This window comes from Erpetoichthys calabaricus, chromosome 14, assembly GCF_900747795.2.
Source record: "Erpetoichthys calabaricus chromosome 14, fErpCal1.3, whole genome shotgun sequence".
In the NCBI taxonomy this organism is placed as follows: domain Eukaryota; kingdom Metazoa; phylum Chordata; class Cladistia; order Polypteriformes; family Polypteridae; genus Erpetoichthys; species Erpetoichthys calabaricus.
In genome coordinates, this window is record NC_041407.2 from 98,987,495 (window position 1) to 99,005,130 (window position 17,636).

Here is a 17,636-nt window from a genome sequence, read left to right on the forward strand (position 1 = left end):
TAATTGTTCAATATATCATTAACTAGCCATGCCTCACAGCTCCACCCACGTAGTAGTGAGACAGGGCAGTGAGGAGGGCCCTGCCCAGCTCCCCACTCCTGACGTCACACTTCCCCCCTCCCCTCGGCCTGTAGCCTCCGTTTCGAATTAGGGTGAATATATCACTCCTGCAAGCGAACTATGGTACTTGGCGCGATGATAGAACTCGCGAAAATCAACCAGAATGTTCAAGCAAATTATAGAAAAAAAAATCTAAATCCGTTAAGTAGTTCTCTTGTGAAAAGCGGACAGACATACAGAACGTGCTTGGACCACAACATTTTTAAAACTGTTTCTTAGCGAGCACCTATCGGCCAAGGGTAACCTACATTCCAAATTTCAAGTCCCAGGTCCTCATAGTTCGGGAGATTTTGTGAGGGTGAGTCAGTTGTGTTTGGCTTAAGAGGGCATCGTGGCAGATGTTAGCCGACTTGCTGACCAACCACAAGCGTTACCTGGTAGGTAACCACCCATACGATCAGATTGTGATTCAGACTACGAATGCCATGAATGTAATTACCCCAATCTACATGCTGTCAAATGAACAAACCACATGCTGTGGTGCAACGTTACGGGCTTCGCCTCTAGCGCTGACGTCCGAGGTTCAAGCAAAGGTTCGGTTCCCTGAGAGGGGGGTGCAGTGAGTGTGAACGCCTGATGAGCCCAGAATTACGGCGAAACGTGTCGCGTACTCTTTGCATTATTTGACAGTAAAACTATTTTCAACCATTCAATGATCTGCCAACCACAAGTGTTACCTGGTAGGTAACCACCCATACAATCGGATTGTGATTCAGACTACGAATGCCATGAATATATATCAGTATATTGTGTGTGTGTATATATATATATATATATATATATATATATATATACACACACACACACACACACAATATACTGATACTGTATATGTATATATATATATATATATATATATAGATGGATAGATAGATTTGCTGAAGCTGCATGCAGTTCTGAGTTCTATCACTAAATTAGCTGAAAAACCAAGAACACTTCCTAAATCTTCCTGTATCCAAATTCATGGTGTTAAGATTCTTCGTGAAGTACTGGATGAAGTGATGCTTCCCTCCAGGAGTTAATCTTGACATCCATTATGCAGATGCTTGCAAATGCTCACATGTAATCATTTGTGAACAATGGCATCAACTCTCCCAAATCTAATATCTTAAGGTTATGTCACGACTTTTCCAGCGACTTCATTTACACGGCCTTAGCGAATCGGAGGCAGTTCTGAACTCCTAATGTGATCACAAGTCTTGTGGTCTGACGTTTCCTCCTGTTAAAACCCTCTGTTTAAAGTTGCAAGGGTGCAATCGTGTACATCAGAGCGGACAACCAATGAGCACTCACGAAGAAGTATAATGTATATGATGCAACCATGAAAAATAAGGAATGTGTGTTTATTGGACCTCACAAACAGAAGAGAGACTTGTCTTTTTGATGTGTGTCGCATTTCACATGCCACAACTGGATGGATAAAACAAAAAGACAGCTATTGCGGTAAACTTTGCCATACCTGTAAACCATCTGCACGCCTACCAGCACTTTGGAAATGAGAAACTCGTCACACCGTCAGGTAATCTGACATCCCCTTGCAGTTTCTAGCCATCTGAAATATTCAGGGAATAAGATCAGCAACGACAGGCATCACATTTGACATCTCCTCCAACTAGAAGTTGTGTAATGCGACTGACTTGACAGTCTGCTATCTCACTCACCAGCACTCTTCGTTGATCCATTACAATACAATGTTTTCTTCTGTTGGTGTTGTTGAATGCTGGCCAGACCTTATGTCATCGTTGAGTCTCCCTGCCTCAATGGAACTCTGTTGTCCATCTCTCAACTGGTCCCAGGATGTGCCTACTAGGCGAGGATGGATCTCCAAAGGCCTGTTGTTCTCCACCATTAGAAATTCAATCATATTATACAGCTTGGCTTTGTGGTGTTTGGCATGTTTATTGACTTGGTTCTGAAACAAGAAATGTATACTATAAATCATAAATAAATAGCAGAAAGCTGTAACTCAGATATTTTACTGCAAAGGATCTTTAGGTTTTTAATACTTGGAATGCTCCTCTTTGGTTCAGACTTCAAATTTTTTGATCCTGCACAGCTTGCTTGTTCTGGCACACTGAAATGGTATCTTAGAGGATCATATTTTGCAACGGGAGGAAACTTCGATTGGGAAAACACATTCAAAAACAAAGGTTTACATGTTTGTGCATAAATCAAAGAACTTTAATACGGAAATTCTTCCCAGAAAAATCAGTCCATCACAGGGTGAGCACATACACAAAACACACTAAGGCCAGTTTAGCAATGCCAGTTCACCTAACCTGCATGGCTTTGGATTGTGGAAGGAAACCGGAGCAGCCATGGGTACATCCATCCATCTTTCTAAACCCACTTTAAGAAAAATTGGGGGAATGGCAGACACAATCCAAAAAGACTCAGACAAGGTTGAGAACTGGGAAAACACTGTAGACAAGTGCAAAGGGATAGACAAGGCAACATCGGTTATAAAAAAGATAGGAGACACTGAGTTACAGGTAAGCAACCTCTGAAAAGGATTTAGGGGTTTATGTTGACACAACATTTTCATCATTTAAGCCAGTGGTTCTCAATTTGTGGGGCGGGCCCCCCTAGGGGGGTGTGAAGATGTGAAAAAAAGAAAACAAGAATCGAAAATATGAAAAATACATCTATTGAAACCAAAACAAATTAACTTAAACTACATTCTGATACTAGAAAAATAAATAGAGTTAGATAAATGTCGATAAAAGTTAAGTAGGCATAATAAAATATGCATCTATGATATATTATTAATTAAAAGAGAACAAATAGGTATTAGTGGGCTCCTTTCAAAAAAACGTTAGTGGGGCGCGATTAAAACTGTTATGAAAACTTGGGTCGCAAATACTTAAAGGTTGAGAAACGCTGATTTAAGCAATGCACAAAAGCAATTAAAAGGGAAAATAAAAATGTCAGGTTATATCATAAAAACCATTGAAGATAAATCAAGGGACATTATGCTCTAGTGCAGTGGCCTCCAACTCCAGTCCTGGAGAGCTACTGTGGCTGCATGTTTTCATTCTAACCCTTTTCTTAATTAGTGACCAGATTTTGGTAATGAACTCTTTGCCTTTACCTATATATATATCCATCCATCCATTTTCCAACCCGCTGAATCCGAACACAAGGTCACGGGGGTCTGCTGGAGCCAATCCCAGCCAACACAGGGCACAAGGCAGGAACCAATCCCGGGCAGGGTGCCAACCCACCGCAGCTATATATATATATATATATACACACATATATATAGGGGTGGGAAAAGTTTACAGTTGTGAGTATGCAAGGCTGGCAATTTGAGCACTTATGGGATTGTACCTAAGTGCAGTGTGCCCTTATGACATTCTAATCACTTAATAAAGTTACGGAGTTAAAAAAAAAAAAGCTACTGCTATACTCATAACCTGCATGCCTTTTTCCATACAAACAACTGTAAACCTACTTTTGCCCACCCCTATATATATGTATTGTAAGCCACTAGGGGGTGTACTGTCACCCCAACCCCGGACACAGACAGGTAGGACACAGGTTCAACTTAACACCCGTGTTTATTTACAGCTTTGTGAACAAAATACCAACACCACACCAATATACAGTACCTTCTTGCCTCCACCACTCCTCCTCAACCTTCCTTTCTTTCTTTCTTTCTTTCTTTCTTTCTTTCTTTCTTTCTTTCTTTCCGGCTCTGGCTCCTCAATGGAGTGAGGCAGCTCCTCTTATTCAAGTCCCGGGAGTGTTCCAGGTGACTCATCAGTATTACCTGGAATCACTCCCAGGTGCGCTAGAGGTCCTCTATAGGGCTCTGCAGCTGCCCCTGGCGGCCCCCAGGGCTTCACCAAATTCCAGTTCCAGACATGTCCTGCAGGAATCCGTGGTGCCACAGCCGTCCAGGAGGGCTGCCCTCTACTGTCCCAGGGGAGGTATTGCCATCAATGCCCTCTCCCTTGATCCTTCCAGTCTGGCCACCCATCACACTATATATATATATAATCTCCATTCATCCATTATCCAACCCGCTATATCCTAACTACAGGGTCACGGACGTCTGCTGGAGCCAAATACATATATATACTGTATATATCACTGTACATTTTCATGTGATTATTTCATTATTGCCATTTTAATTATTTCAATTTAGCACAAATTGTATTACACAGTCAGGAAATATGGCCATTAATTAATTAACGAACTGATATTTTTGGCTTCCACATATATTTTAATCCGTTAGAACATTGTTTTCTGTGTGTTTTAACAAACCTGTGTCTTTATGTGTTCTAATTCTGCATTTAGTAATTTATACTTGCATTTACACTTACATTTTTCCTGTGAACGCTGACTATAATGTCACGGCCCTCTATGCCTACGCTCAGAGAAGAGCATTATAAAAAGTAGTAAAATTGAGCGATTGTATTCTTACGTTTATAAAGATAAAGATTATTCCATTTCTAGCAGACCTTGCGTGTTCAAAAGCTGTATAGCACGGTGTGCGTAGGCTTACTTCAAAGTCTGTTTGTGCTTCAGCGCCCCACTCTTGTTTAGTATGTGTGCCCGTTGGCGGGCACTCTCGCTGCCTTAAGGGATTTGTAGTCCTTTTTCTTGTCCTGAACTACATTCACCATAAAGCCCTTTGGCGCCCTGGTTTTTTTTTTTTTTTAACTTCCAAAATGGCGGATAGACGGCGGAAGCGGGCTTCTCAGGATAGTGAAGAAGAAGACGAATCCGGTTCTGGGAATGAGAGTGCTGGCTCTGGCTCGGTGTCTGCTAGACCTCGGCTACGAGACTTGGAAACGACAGTGTCGCCCACTACTCGGGTGCGAGCGGAGGTTGAAGCCGACTTAGAGTCCGAGTGTGTGAGTATCTCTCGTAGGCCGCTACAAGCCTCAGCGTTTCCTGGTGTGCTGATGCCGGAGGGAGGGATGTACTGCAAACCTGGTGGGCTTAGAGTCATCAATGAGTCACAACAGTTTTATTTGTCTCGTTTCTCTTCTTTGATATTACGCATTTTCTTTTCTAAATCTTTTCCAAATCTCTTCCTCATTGAGTTAGTCCTTAATTAAAAGTAAAAACGTTTCAATTGCTGCAGGAGTGATAATGATGATGATGATGCCTATTTCAGATACAAAATTCTTGTATTTGCGAGTTTTAGAATTAATCGCTCAGTAGTAGTTTGTGAGTTTATTGCAAGCATTAGTAGTGAGTGCTTTCCAAGGCAACATAGATATAGTAAAAAAAAAAAAAAAAAAACAACACAAGAATAACACCGCACTCTTCGATTTTAGATGCAACCGGGATACTGGGAGACGGAAACGAGACATTAAATTATTACCTATTAATTATATCCATTAACATGGTTTATGGCCTTTTCGGTGACTGAATGCCTGTCGACATAAGGCATTAGGCAGGAGCCACCAGTGGTTGGGGTGCCTTTCCAGCACCTGGCTAAATTAAACCTCCAAATTGCCGGAGGACACACGCCTGGCTGGCTGGGTACACGCCTTGGCTGGTAATATCGGCATTAGAATAGGAAATCAGCAGCGGAGCGCGGTGTTCAGAGCAGAGTCCACGAACCTAGCATCCCCCCCACCCTCTCATTGTCTGACATTTCCACGTTCCCCAAATGGCTTTCTGCACGGGGGTTTCTTAGTTTGTGGCCAAAGCGATCAGATTAGTTTTATTGACATCACTTAAACTGGCCTTTAGGTGTGTACGTGATAGCTTGACGTCCCACCCAGGATTGTTGCCCACCTCACACCATGTATCGCTATGATAACCTATTGCTAACTAACTTCGCCTCTCAGTTTTCAACTAAGTGAGATAGGGGTGGATGAATGTATTGATCCACACTGGGTCTGTGGGGCTCTGGCCCTTTTTTCAAGAAGGATTTATTTGTATGTATGGAGTGCATATAAAATGTGTGATCAAGTTGTTATCAAATCCAAAAAAAAAAAAAAGCAGAATAAGATACAGTGAATTCAGAAGGTATTTAAAATAACAGTTCAATGTGCAGAAAGCAAAAGGGTCTAATTTTAAATGAATATATTTGCCATTTTTGTGAATTTCCCCTTGGGATTAATAAAGTATCTATTATTGCACATCAATCTACACTACAGTAATGTGTAATGACGGTCAAAACATGATTTCAGAAAGATTTAGAAATGTGTTAAAAATCAAAAACTGAAATCTCTTAATTTAAAGAAGTATTCAGACCCTGAATTCTGTACTTTGTAAAAGCCCCACTGGCAGAAGTTCCAGCTTTGAGTCTTCTTGGTAAGTCTCTACAAGCTTTGCACACCTGGATTTGAACAGTTTTTTCCGTTCTTCCTGGAAGATCCTCTCGTGCTTCATTAGGTTGGAAGGGAAGAGTCTGTAAACTGCCATCTTTGGAATTCTCCACAGATTTGTTTTTTGTGGGGTTTAAGTCTGTGATCTTCCTGCACCACACAAGGACACTCGGACTTGCGCCGGAGCCTTTCCAGCTTTGTCTTGCCTGTATGCTTTGAGTTACTGTTGTGCTCAAAGGTGAACAGTTATTCCACTCTGGGGCATGTTTTCTTTGAGGACCTTTCTATATTTGGTTACAGTTATCTTTCCTTCAGTCCTTTTCAGAGAATCTGAGATGCACTGCCATAGCATGATGCTGCCACCAGCATGCTTTACCATAGAGATGGTATTAGGCAGGTAATAAGCAATGCCTGGAGCTCTTCTCAGAGAGTTTAGTTTTAGTCTCATGAGACCATGCAATTTCCTCATGCAATTGGGGTCTTTTTGGCAAACTCCAAGTGGACTATCTCATGCATTTTTACTCAATAGTGGTGTCCTTTTAGCCAATCTTTCATAAACGTCTGAGTGATAGAGTGCTGTTGAGATGGTTGTTCTTCTGACAGCGTCTTCCATCTCAGCAGGGGACTTCTGAAGCTGTATTTCGATTGACTGTGGTTCCTTGGTCACCTTTCTCATCAAGCCCATTCTTTCCATGGTTACTCTGTTTGGCCAGACGGCCTACTCCTGGAAGAGTCAAATTGGTTCCACACTTCCATTTTACAATTCTTGAGGACACTGCTTCTGGGACCACTTAAAGGTTTAGAAATGGTTTGATCCCATGGTCCTGGTCTCCGTCTCACCACACTTTGATTGTCCAGGTCACTAGAGAGTTTCTTGGACATCTTAACTTGGTTTTTGTTCTGACATGCAGTGTCATTTGTGGACCTTCTACACACAGGTACACATGTAGTTTTCTAAACAATGTCCAGGCAATTCAGTTTGCAACAGGCAGACCCCCTAGCAAGTTCTAGACACATCTCAAGGAGAGAGAAAGCAAACAAGATGAACCTGAACACAGTTTATAATGCATCAGAAAAGGGTTTGAATACATCTAGGAATGGGGGATTTAATTTTTTGATTTTTTAGCAGATTTGCAGACCTTTCTTTGAAAACATGTTTTCACTTTGCCATTATGGGTTATTATGTGTAGATTGATGGGCTAAAATAGTACATTTATCTGTGGAGCTTCAAGTTTTTCTGTCTCCAATGCTTTTGTAGGATTGCAGTTGCCATGATAGTCTTCATAATTGTGAAATTGGGGATCATGCAACTAGAATAAATCTGAGTGCTTAACAAAATGTCAGTACACAAAAGGAAATTAGTCCATTTTTTTTTAACAGTTTTTGTTTAAAGGGGAATACTCCACACAGAAATATTTTTAGATTATATTAACCCCATGTAGTTTGTAGTGGTGGAAAAGAAAATTTTAATTTTATGTTGGAGAAAGTTCATCACAAAGAATGCAAAGCACAGTAATGAGAGTGCATCTTTGCTGTTTATCTTGTATGCTGAGTTTTCCAGAAGAAAGTAATACTAATGATATTTGTAGCAAAAAATGCATGTTTTTTTTTGCACATTTTGAGCATAAAAATGGATACCAGATACAGTGGAACCTCGGTTCACAACCATAATTCGTTCCAAAACTCTGGTTGTAAACCGATTTGGTCGTGAACCGAAGCAATTTCCCCCATAGGATTGTATGTAAATAAAATGAATCCATTTCAGACCGTACAAACTGTATGTAAATATATATATATTTTTAAGTTTTTAAGCCCAAATGTAGTTAATGAAACCATAGAATGCACAGCGTAATAGTAAACTAAATGTAAAAACATTGAATAACACTGAGAAAACCTTGAACAACAGAGAAAACTAACACTGCAATAGTTTGCGCTATAGCGCTACCAACCGCTAGCTAAAAACACTTTTTTTTTTAATGAGTTTTAAGCACAGGGAAAAAAATGAACATTTGAAAAAATCCGTAATTTAATAAACCACAAAGAAAAGTAACATTGCAACAATGCACGCTACGAACCAATCGCTGTAAACAGAAGTGAAAACAAAATCAAGTCCAGTGCATTCTTTAACTGCCTTCCTACCTTATGTGTCCAGCCCCCTCTCTCGCTCTGCCTCTGTGTGTGTGCGTCTCTCTCTCTCTGCACAAGAAATGTACAGGGAGAGACTGAACATTTAGAAACCGAAGGGAAACTGGCTTGTTCGTATACCGAGTGTGTTATAATTCATTACATTTATATAGCGCTTTTCTCAGTACTCAAAGCGCTATCCACACAGGGAGGAACCGGGAAGCGAACCCACAATCTTCCACAGTCTCCTTACTGCAAAGCAGCAGCACTACCACTGCGCCACCTGTGATGTTGTCGTGTGTTGTCGTGAACCGAGGCAAAAGTTTGGCAAAATTTTTGGTTGTAAACCTATTTGCACGTGTACCGAGACATTTGTGAACCGAGGTTCCACTGTATATGGATAGTGAGACTCAGTGTTATGTGAGAATTTTTTTCCTTCGATATTTTTCAGATCGTTTGCCATTGTACAACACTCATCACTACAGAGTTCCGTTCGGTCTGAATCTTTGTCGTGTATTTACTCCCAAGAAAACGTGGTGGGAAGTTAAGCAGAATAACACCTTTTATTGGCTAAGTAGAAAGATTACAATATGCAAGCTTTTGAGGCAACTCGGGCCCCTTCTTCAAGCGAGATGTATTTATCTTGCATCTTACCTGAATGTAGAATACATTTAACACCCTAGTACTCCAAGAAGACATGAAATCAAGAACAAATAAATAAATACTCTAGGAAAAGCTCATGCTCCTCTTTCTAAAATTAGCAGCTGCAGGCAGCCATTTGAGAGCAGATGAGGACAGATTGAAAGTTTCTCTGCCTCCTGGCTAAAATTTGGTAGAAATGGATCATACCTGCTCTTCAATCCAAATGTATTACGTTTTTTTTGGGACAGAGTAAAAAGAAAACTAAATTCTTCCTGTTAACTAGTCCCTGCTTAACGCTGCTAGTCTTTTGAAGTGGAGAGGCAGACATATCTACAGTTAGTTTAGTACAGTATAATAAAGAGGCATCCATGTTCAAGTGGTGCTGAAACCTATCCTAGCAACATCGGGTACAAGGCAGGAACCAGACTCTGATGTTTAATTGGAACGTGAGAGGATGCCTGAGGAGTGGAGAAGAAGTGTACTGGTGCCAGTTTTTAAGAATAAGTGTGATGTGCAGGACTGTAGTAACTACAGGGGAATAAAATTGATGAGCCACAGCATGAAGTTATGGGAAAGAGTAGTGGAAGCTAGGTTAAGAAGTGAGGTGATGATTAGTGAGCAGCAGTGTGGTTTCATGCCAAGAAAGAGCACCACAGATGCAATGTTTGCTCTGAGGATGTTGATGGAGAAGTTTAGAGAAGGCCAGAAGGAGTTGCATTGCGTCTTTGTGGACCTGGAGAAAGCAGATGACAGGGTGCCTCAGGAGGAGTTGTGGTATTGTATGAGGGAGTCGGGAGTGGTAGAGAAGTATGTAAGAGTTGTACAGGGTATGTACGAGGGAAGTGTGACCGTGGTGAGGTCTGCGGAAGGAGTGACGAAGGTGGGATTACATCAGGGATCGGCTCTGAGCCCTTTATTTGCAATGGTGATGGACGGGTTGACAGACGAGATTAGACAGAGGTCCCCATGGACTATGATGTTTGCTGATGACATCGTGATCTGCAGCGATAGTAGGGAGCAGGTTGAGGAGACCCTGGAGAGGTGGAGATATGCTCTAGAGAGGAGAGGAATGGAGGTCAGTAGGAACAAGACAGAATACATGTGTGTGAATGAGAGGAAGGTCAGTGTAGTGGTGAGGATGCAAGGAGCAGAGTTGGCGAAGGTGGATGAGTTTAAATACTTGGGATCAACAGTACAGAGTAATGGGGATTGTGGAAGAGAAGTGAAAAAGAGTGCAGGCAGGGTGGAATGGGTGGAGAAGAGTGTCAGGAGTGATTTGTGACAGACAGGTATCGGCAAGAGTGAAAAGGAAGGTCTACAGGGCGGTAGTAAGACCAGCTGTTATATGGGTTGGAGACGGTGGCACTGACCAGAAAGCAGGAGACAGAGCTGGAGGTGTCAGAGTTAAAGATGCTAAGATTTGCACTGGGTGTGATGAGGATGGACAGGATTAGAAATGAGGACATTAGAGGGTCAGCTCAAGTTGGACGGTTGGGAGACAAAGTCAGAGAGGCGAGATTGCGTTGGTTTGGACATGTGCGGAGGAGAGATGCTGGGTATATTGGGAGAAGGATACTAAGGATAGAGCTGCAAGCAAAGAGGAAGGCCTAAGAGAAGGTTTATGGATGTGGTGAGAGAGGACATGCAGGTGATGTGTGACAGAACAAGATGACGAGGACAGAAACATATGGAACAAGATGATCCGCTGTAGTAACCCCTAACGCGAGCAGCCGAAAGAAGAAGAGTTACAATTTTACATTTAGTCAGAGTTGGTACATTTTTTTTGAGTCTGACTCCAGTAACCCAATAATTGCGTTCTACTCCACAGCCCTGGTTAATATAGCTCATTTTTATACAACTCGTGTAGTTCAATGTAGTCTACAATAAGTTAAAGAGTAAAACTTAGAGCCTCATTCTCTAAGTGCACTATGAGTACATATACAGTACCTAAAGAGTGTCAGCTTCACATGTTAGGTATGAGAGAACATAAATTGACTACTTAATACCCAAGTACAGTGATGAGGACACTAGGCTGTTAAAAAAAGATAAAAAGCGCTGTCCTTCGGATGAGACTTGAAACTGAGACCCATACTCTCTGTGGCCATGAAAGATCCCTTGGCATCTTTTGAAAAAGAGTAGGATGTTTCCTGATGTCTGTGCCGCATTACTCGCCTTGGCATTGTCCATTCTGTCCCCCCTAATCATGTCCTGCCCTTTATTGGCTAATTATTTCTCTCACCCCTTCACCACTTAATAGCTAATGTATGCAGGGTGCACTTTCACTTCAAATGGCTGCCATCTCATCATCCAGGTGGATGCTACACATTGGTGGTGGTATAAGTGCTATATGAATGTAATTAATTATTAGTAGTATCATACTGTATGTACAAATTACAATGAAAAGTGACATATTAAACAAGAATGTAGCGTATAAGACTATGGCCACGAAAACTCATAATTAAATCACTCTGCCTGAATGAAACTTGGCACATGTATCTGCTTTGCAAAATCCTAGAAGCCTGTTGATTTTTAGAAAAATCACTGGAATAGATTTTGCTGTACGGAGATAAATATTTTATGTTATTTGAACACATTTGTGTTCTAACTGCAGCACAATTGGGAATGGAGAATATACTTTTTTTTTCCAGTCAGACATGATTCTTCCTCTTCACTGTACATAATAATTGTCTTGCAATTTTGTTTTACTGCTAAAATCACAGCTTTATCAGTTCCCCTTGCATCCACTATATCAGTGAAGGCCATGCCTTGCAATGTTTTGTCTTAGTGCACAGTATTCACATCATCATTCCTACTTTACAGCTTTTACTTCCAAATGTAATGTCTGTCTTTCAGTGGCTTAAGTTTTTGCAGTAGTATTGAATTTTGTTTTTTTAGGGATTTGCACTTGCAGTAGACTCTAAATCTCTTGAACTGCTGGGGAAGGAATTCAAATGTGTGTGTTTTGTTTTTCTTTTACAGGAGAGTGAAGACTGCATTGAAGGAGATGGTAAGTTTATTAGTGAAATAAAATGTGATGAGTCTTGAGTTAATGAATGATGGTCATAATTTTTGGAACAACAATAAGCCAGTCTGTCATTCACATTGTGTAATCATGGCCAGAGTCTGAAGTGTTGTCCAGAATGCTTGAAAGGAAGCTGTGGAATCCTAGCCTTTTTTTGTTTTGTTTAATATGTAATATTTATTGATATCTTGTGTGTGCTTCTGATATGGACAGGAAATACATTTGACTTATCTTTAACTGAATTTTGCATATCACAAAATAATACTAAAATATTTAGAAATGACTATCCTGTCCTTTTAATGTTTTGCATAGCTTGAAATCAAGATTGAGATCTCTTAATTTATTTTCAGAATAACTTAGAGGTGAAGCCCATTATAAAATATCAGGAATTTAAAATAATTGCACATTGCTTTTTGAGTATAATGTAGTGATATATGAAGTGGATTGGTTACATTTGCATATATCTTTAAATAACAGCCAGCTCACTTTGTAATATTTGACATAACCTTTTGAGATGCTTAAAACGAACCTCCATATATTTTAACAGCGAGTTCATTTCAAGATATCTTTGTGTACAATTCCAAATTCCAAGCATATTTTAAAATATCTTTAAATAACCAAGTGCCCTATTGAAAATGGTGTGTTTAACAGGGATTCATGTCATTTTGTCTTAAAATGCATTTCAGATATCTCCAAAGAACCAACATGTCATTTTAAGATTCACTATATAGCCAGAAGTTTGTGGACACCTGACCATCACACCTATATGAGCGTGTTGGACATCCCATTCCAGTACCATCTGCATTAATATGGAGTTGCACCCTCTCCCCTTTTGTAGCTTTGTCACCCTCTGCACTTTTGGGAAGGCTTTGTACAAGATTTTGGAGTGTGTCTGTGGGAGTTTCTATCCCAAAGGAGCATTTGTGAGGTCAGGTATTGATGTTGGATGAGAAGATCTGGCTCGCAGTTAGCATTCAAATTTATCCCAGAAGGGTTCAGTAGGGTAGTGCTCAGGGGTCTGTGCCAGCCATGAAAGTTCCACCCCTACATGTCTTTATGGACCTGGTTTTGTGAACAGGTACAGTCATGCTGGAATAGAAAAGGGCATTCACAGACTGTTGCTACAAAGTTGGAAGTGCACAGTTGTCAAAAGTAACTTTATTTGCTGCAGCTTTGGCAGTACCATTCACTGGAACTAAGTGGCCTAGCCCTAATTCCTGAAAAAACACCCCAAACCATTATACCTCCTCCACCCAACTTTATAGTTGACACTATGCAGTCTGGAAGGTGGTATCATCATATCCACCAAACCCAGATTCGTCCTTCAGTCTCCCAGATAGTAAAGTGTGATTCTTCACTGCAGAGAACAGGTTTTCATTGCTCCAGAGTCCAATGGCAGCATGCTTTACACTACTGTAACTTACACTTGGCATTGTGCATACTGATCTTAGGCTTGTGTGCAGCTGCTTGGCCAAAGGGACCAATTTCATGATGGTCCCGACATGCAGTTCTGATGATGATTTTACTTCCAGTGCCAGGTTGGAACTTTGTGAATGATGCCACAGATGATAGGCCATTTTTACACTTGGTGGTCCTGCTCTTTGATTTTGCATGGTCTGCCACTCTGTGCCTGAGCTATTGTTAATCTACCTTCCACCTCACAATAACAGGACATACATTTGATCGGAGCAAATCTAGCAGATCAGGAATTTCACGCACTTACTTATGGCAAAGGTGTCGTCCTGTGACAGTGCCACATTTAAAGTCACTGAGCTCTTCAATCCAACTGTTGTTCTGCCAATGTTTTTCAAGGGAAATTGCATGGGTATGTGCTTGATTTTATGCCCCTGTTGTCAGGCATTTAAGCAACACCTACTATTCTCTATAATTTGGAAGTGTGTTCACTTGCTTTGGCCATATAGTGTATACTAAAATATGTGAAATGTATATAAGATATCTTGATATAGACATTATTCATTCAGTTCATTTTAAAATATCTTAAAATTATTTTCAAGAAATATCACAAATTATGAAGTTGGCCAGTGATACACCATGCCATACCCAGTACAAGTTTGCAGCCTTAATGGAGAAGGTCCCCAATCCTATGAAGCCATTGTGACAGATAGGGGTGCTGTTGCTCCCTTGAACCCTCAGACAATATGTCAGACACCAGATAAAAAGTCCAAATATGAATTTATTATTATAATGTGCACAAAGCACCTCCACTCTACAATACTCAAACAACACAATAATCACAATCCTCCACTCCCAGACGCTTAGTCACCCTGCCTCCCAACTGAGCTCATCTGTTTGGGATTTCCCACAGTCCTTTATAGTCCTTGACCCAGAAGTGCTTCTGAACCCTCAGTTGATGTGACTTCTTAGCACTTCTGGGTCAGATCAAAACTCTTCTTTTTCATCCCGGAAGTACGTCATTTCCTCTGTCCATGTGCCTGGGACGTACTTCTGGGATGTAGTGAAAATAACAATCCCTGGGCCTCCCTGCAGCGACTCCTGGCAGCCCCCATGGTATCCAGCAGGACTGTGTATTAAAACTGCATTGTCCATGATTCCCTGCTGACATTTGGGGCACCCCCATTCTGCAGGGAGGGCTCCATCTGGCGACCTGGGGTTGTTTTCCGGGTTGAATGGCCGGCCATATCTTGCACCATCCAAAATGTTGAATCCCTCTGGCATATCCTCGAATTGGGCCATGTCCAGTGAGCCTCCTGCAGGTGGTGCTTGGGGGCAGTCTTCAATAGTTCCCCCATACAAACTTCTGCTGCTCCTCTTCATTTGGAAGAGTAATGGATGTACTCCCCAGTTGTCATGCTCTTAAGCCCCTCAAGCCTTCATAAGAAATTAATTCTGCCCTCCAGTGCTCAAATCTTACAGTCATGAGGTGAGTACTAGAATGTAGAGTTGTAGACCAAACAGTAAAACACAATTTGTTTTTAAAAAGTGACTACACCAGACCTGTATTTTCCAATGTTTGCTGTGCTGTTAACTCTATGCCCTGTCACTTAAACAAGACCCCAAAGTAGTCAAACTCTTCTACCTTGGACATCTCCTTAGTTCAAGAGGAAGGGGGTTTAAAGGCTCTTTGCAATGAGAGTTCTGTGATCTCATATTTGCTAATTCTTCCAAGTGTCATGCTGACTTTGTCACACTCAACTGCAAATCACTGCATGAGAATGACACACTTAATGTGGTAATGCTAGGCTTCAATTATTAACATGTACCAGCCACCAATTTAAAACATTTTTTTAATATACAGTACGTTATACTGCTGCCTTGCAGTAAGGAGACCTGGGTTTGCTTCCCGGGTCCTCTCTGCGTGGAGTTTGCATGTTCTTCCCGTGTCTGCGTGGGTTTCCTCCGGGTGCTCCGGTTTCCTCCCACAGTTTAAAGACATGCAGGTTAGGTCAATTGGCAATTCTTAATTGGCCCTAGTGTGTGCTTGGGGTGTGTGTGTGTGTGTGTGTGTCCTACGGTGGGTTGGTGCCCTGCCCGGGATTGGTTCCCTGCCTTGCGCCCTGTGTTGGCTGGGATTGGCTTCGGCAGACCCCCATGACCCTGTGTTCGGATTCAGCGGGTTGAAAAATGGATGGATGGATAGATACAGTATGTTACACATTTATTAAAGTAATACACTCAAGAAATTTCCAGAGATTTTGGTTGAATATGGTTGTTTAATTGTAGTCTAATGGCTAATAATTCTTTCATTTTTTCCCCCTTTTCACAAGTGGATCACCATTACCAGATAAAAGTATTTACAATCATGTAAATTTATAAACGATATTTACATATTTACAGGCTCTTTCTTTCGAGTGCGTTTATGACTTTAGAACAGTTTTCTGAGCTTAAACTGTTAGTGTCCATTGTAACACTGTTACCGTTAGTCTATTGCATACCATTAAATAATGGAAATCAGACTCAGAATCTTGGTTTCCCATATCCTTAAAATAAGAAGAAATTGTTGAATGTCTTGAATTGTCATTTAATAGGATGAGCATCCATTTTTGAATGCAGTAAAGAGTAAGTAGACTTTGCATTCAGTTTAACTGATAGAGAAAAGCTGCTCAACTGCTGCATTGTGTAAGCATATTTTTTTTTAATTCATTCAGTGTTAAAGTAATCTATTTTATCTGTTTGCTTTGCAAAGTGCCAGACTCTTGTGATAAATGGTGATGTTGATTTCTTTTTGCAGCTGTTCTTTCAGATTATGAAAGTGCTGAAGAAAATGGCTCAAACTCTGAGGTATTATAAGCTTCAACCTATATTTTCCCCCACTTTGTTTACACATGAAAATACTTAGTGTATCTAATCCATGTTTCCAAAGTAATATTATTTTACAAACATATAATTTTGGTTGTGCAATAGTCACTATTTTATACCAATATGAATTTAGAAAATGTATTGGTAGCTTGTTTGTGCAGTGGTTAGTACCAATGCAGAACATTACAGGGCACTTTTATTTGCACACTTCTGCTGGGCCTCTTAAGAGTCATTAATTAACCTAACACATGTCTTTGAGGTATGGGAGGAAAACCAGAAGACATGGAGAAACGCCCCACAGAATATGAATGTTTCAGCTTCTCACAGAGAATGACTGAGCACAGGACTCACAAGGTGTGAGGCAGCAGTGCTGACAAACGCAAACAAATTTGACCCCTTTAAAGTATATCTATATAGTTTGCTTCAACAATAACATTCTATGACATAAGGAACAATGCCACCAGCCCAAAGTACAATTAGTACTAACAGCTCATCTGTGGTCCAGTGCACTTTTGTTCTGAAAACTGCACAATATGTGACTGAGTCAAATAACCAAATGAGTGTTTCAAGGAGAAAAGCAGGGGAAATAAATCGGGAACCAGTCTTGATCCTGGTCCCACAGCATACTGGGTGGTAATGGAAAAGTAACATTATACTTTCTTGGCAGGTACAATTAATTAAGCCTTCTCTATATATAGGAAGGGCTGCAAAACTGTTTGCAAAAGTTTCTCGTTTGCTTTACTTGCACTCTCCCACCATCAATGAGGTGGTTAGAATTCAGCTAATGATGTGCTGATCGTATTTGGCCTTTGTTCAGAAGTCACTCTTCAAAGGGTTTGGTGTGTGTGTGTGTGTGTGTGTGTGTGTGTGTGTGTGTATGTATATATACAGCGGGGGCCATACGTTTCCATACACAGGAAAAAAATATTTTTGTATGAAAAAACATTTTTATTTATATAGTATGCTCTACGTGACTGCCATTGTTTTGCAATCACATTTCAATACGTGTCCGCCACTGCTGATGAGCACGTATTAGCACAGCTGGAGTTATGCTTGTAATGGCGTTGGTGATACGTTCTCTAAGATGATTTATGTTTTGTATCTTTTCCTGATACACCATGGCCTTCAAATGCCCCCAAAAGATAAAAATCAAGTGG

At 40.8% G+C, this 17,636-nt stretch overlaps 1 protein-coding gene across 1 annotated transcript in view; it reads left to right on the forward strand.

Moving 5' to 3' along the window:
* Window positions 1-4,781: 4,781 nt before the first annotated feature.
* Window positions 4,782-17,636, forward strand: part of casc3 (casc3 exon junction complex subunit) — a 30,066-nt gene continuing 17,211 nt past the window's right edge. Inside the window, exons 1-3 of the mRNA XM_028818408.2 lie at window positions 4,782-4,982; window positions 12,159-12,186; window positions 16,412-16,461. Of these exons, the coding sequence (XP_028674241.1) occupies window positions 4,797-4,982; window positions 12,159-12,186; window positions 16,412-16,461 (264 nt within the window). The 5' untranslated portion in view covers window positions 4,782-4,796. The remainder of the gene's footprint in view (window positions 4,983-12,158; window positions 12,187-16,411; window positions 16,462-17,636) is intronic.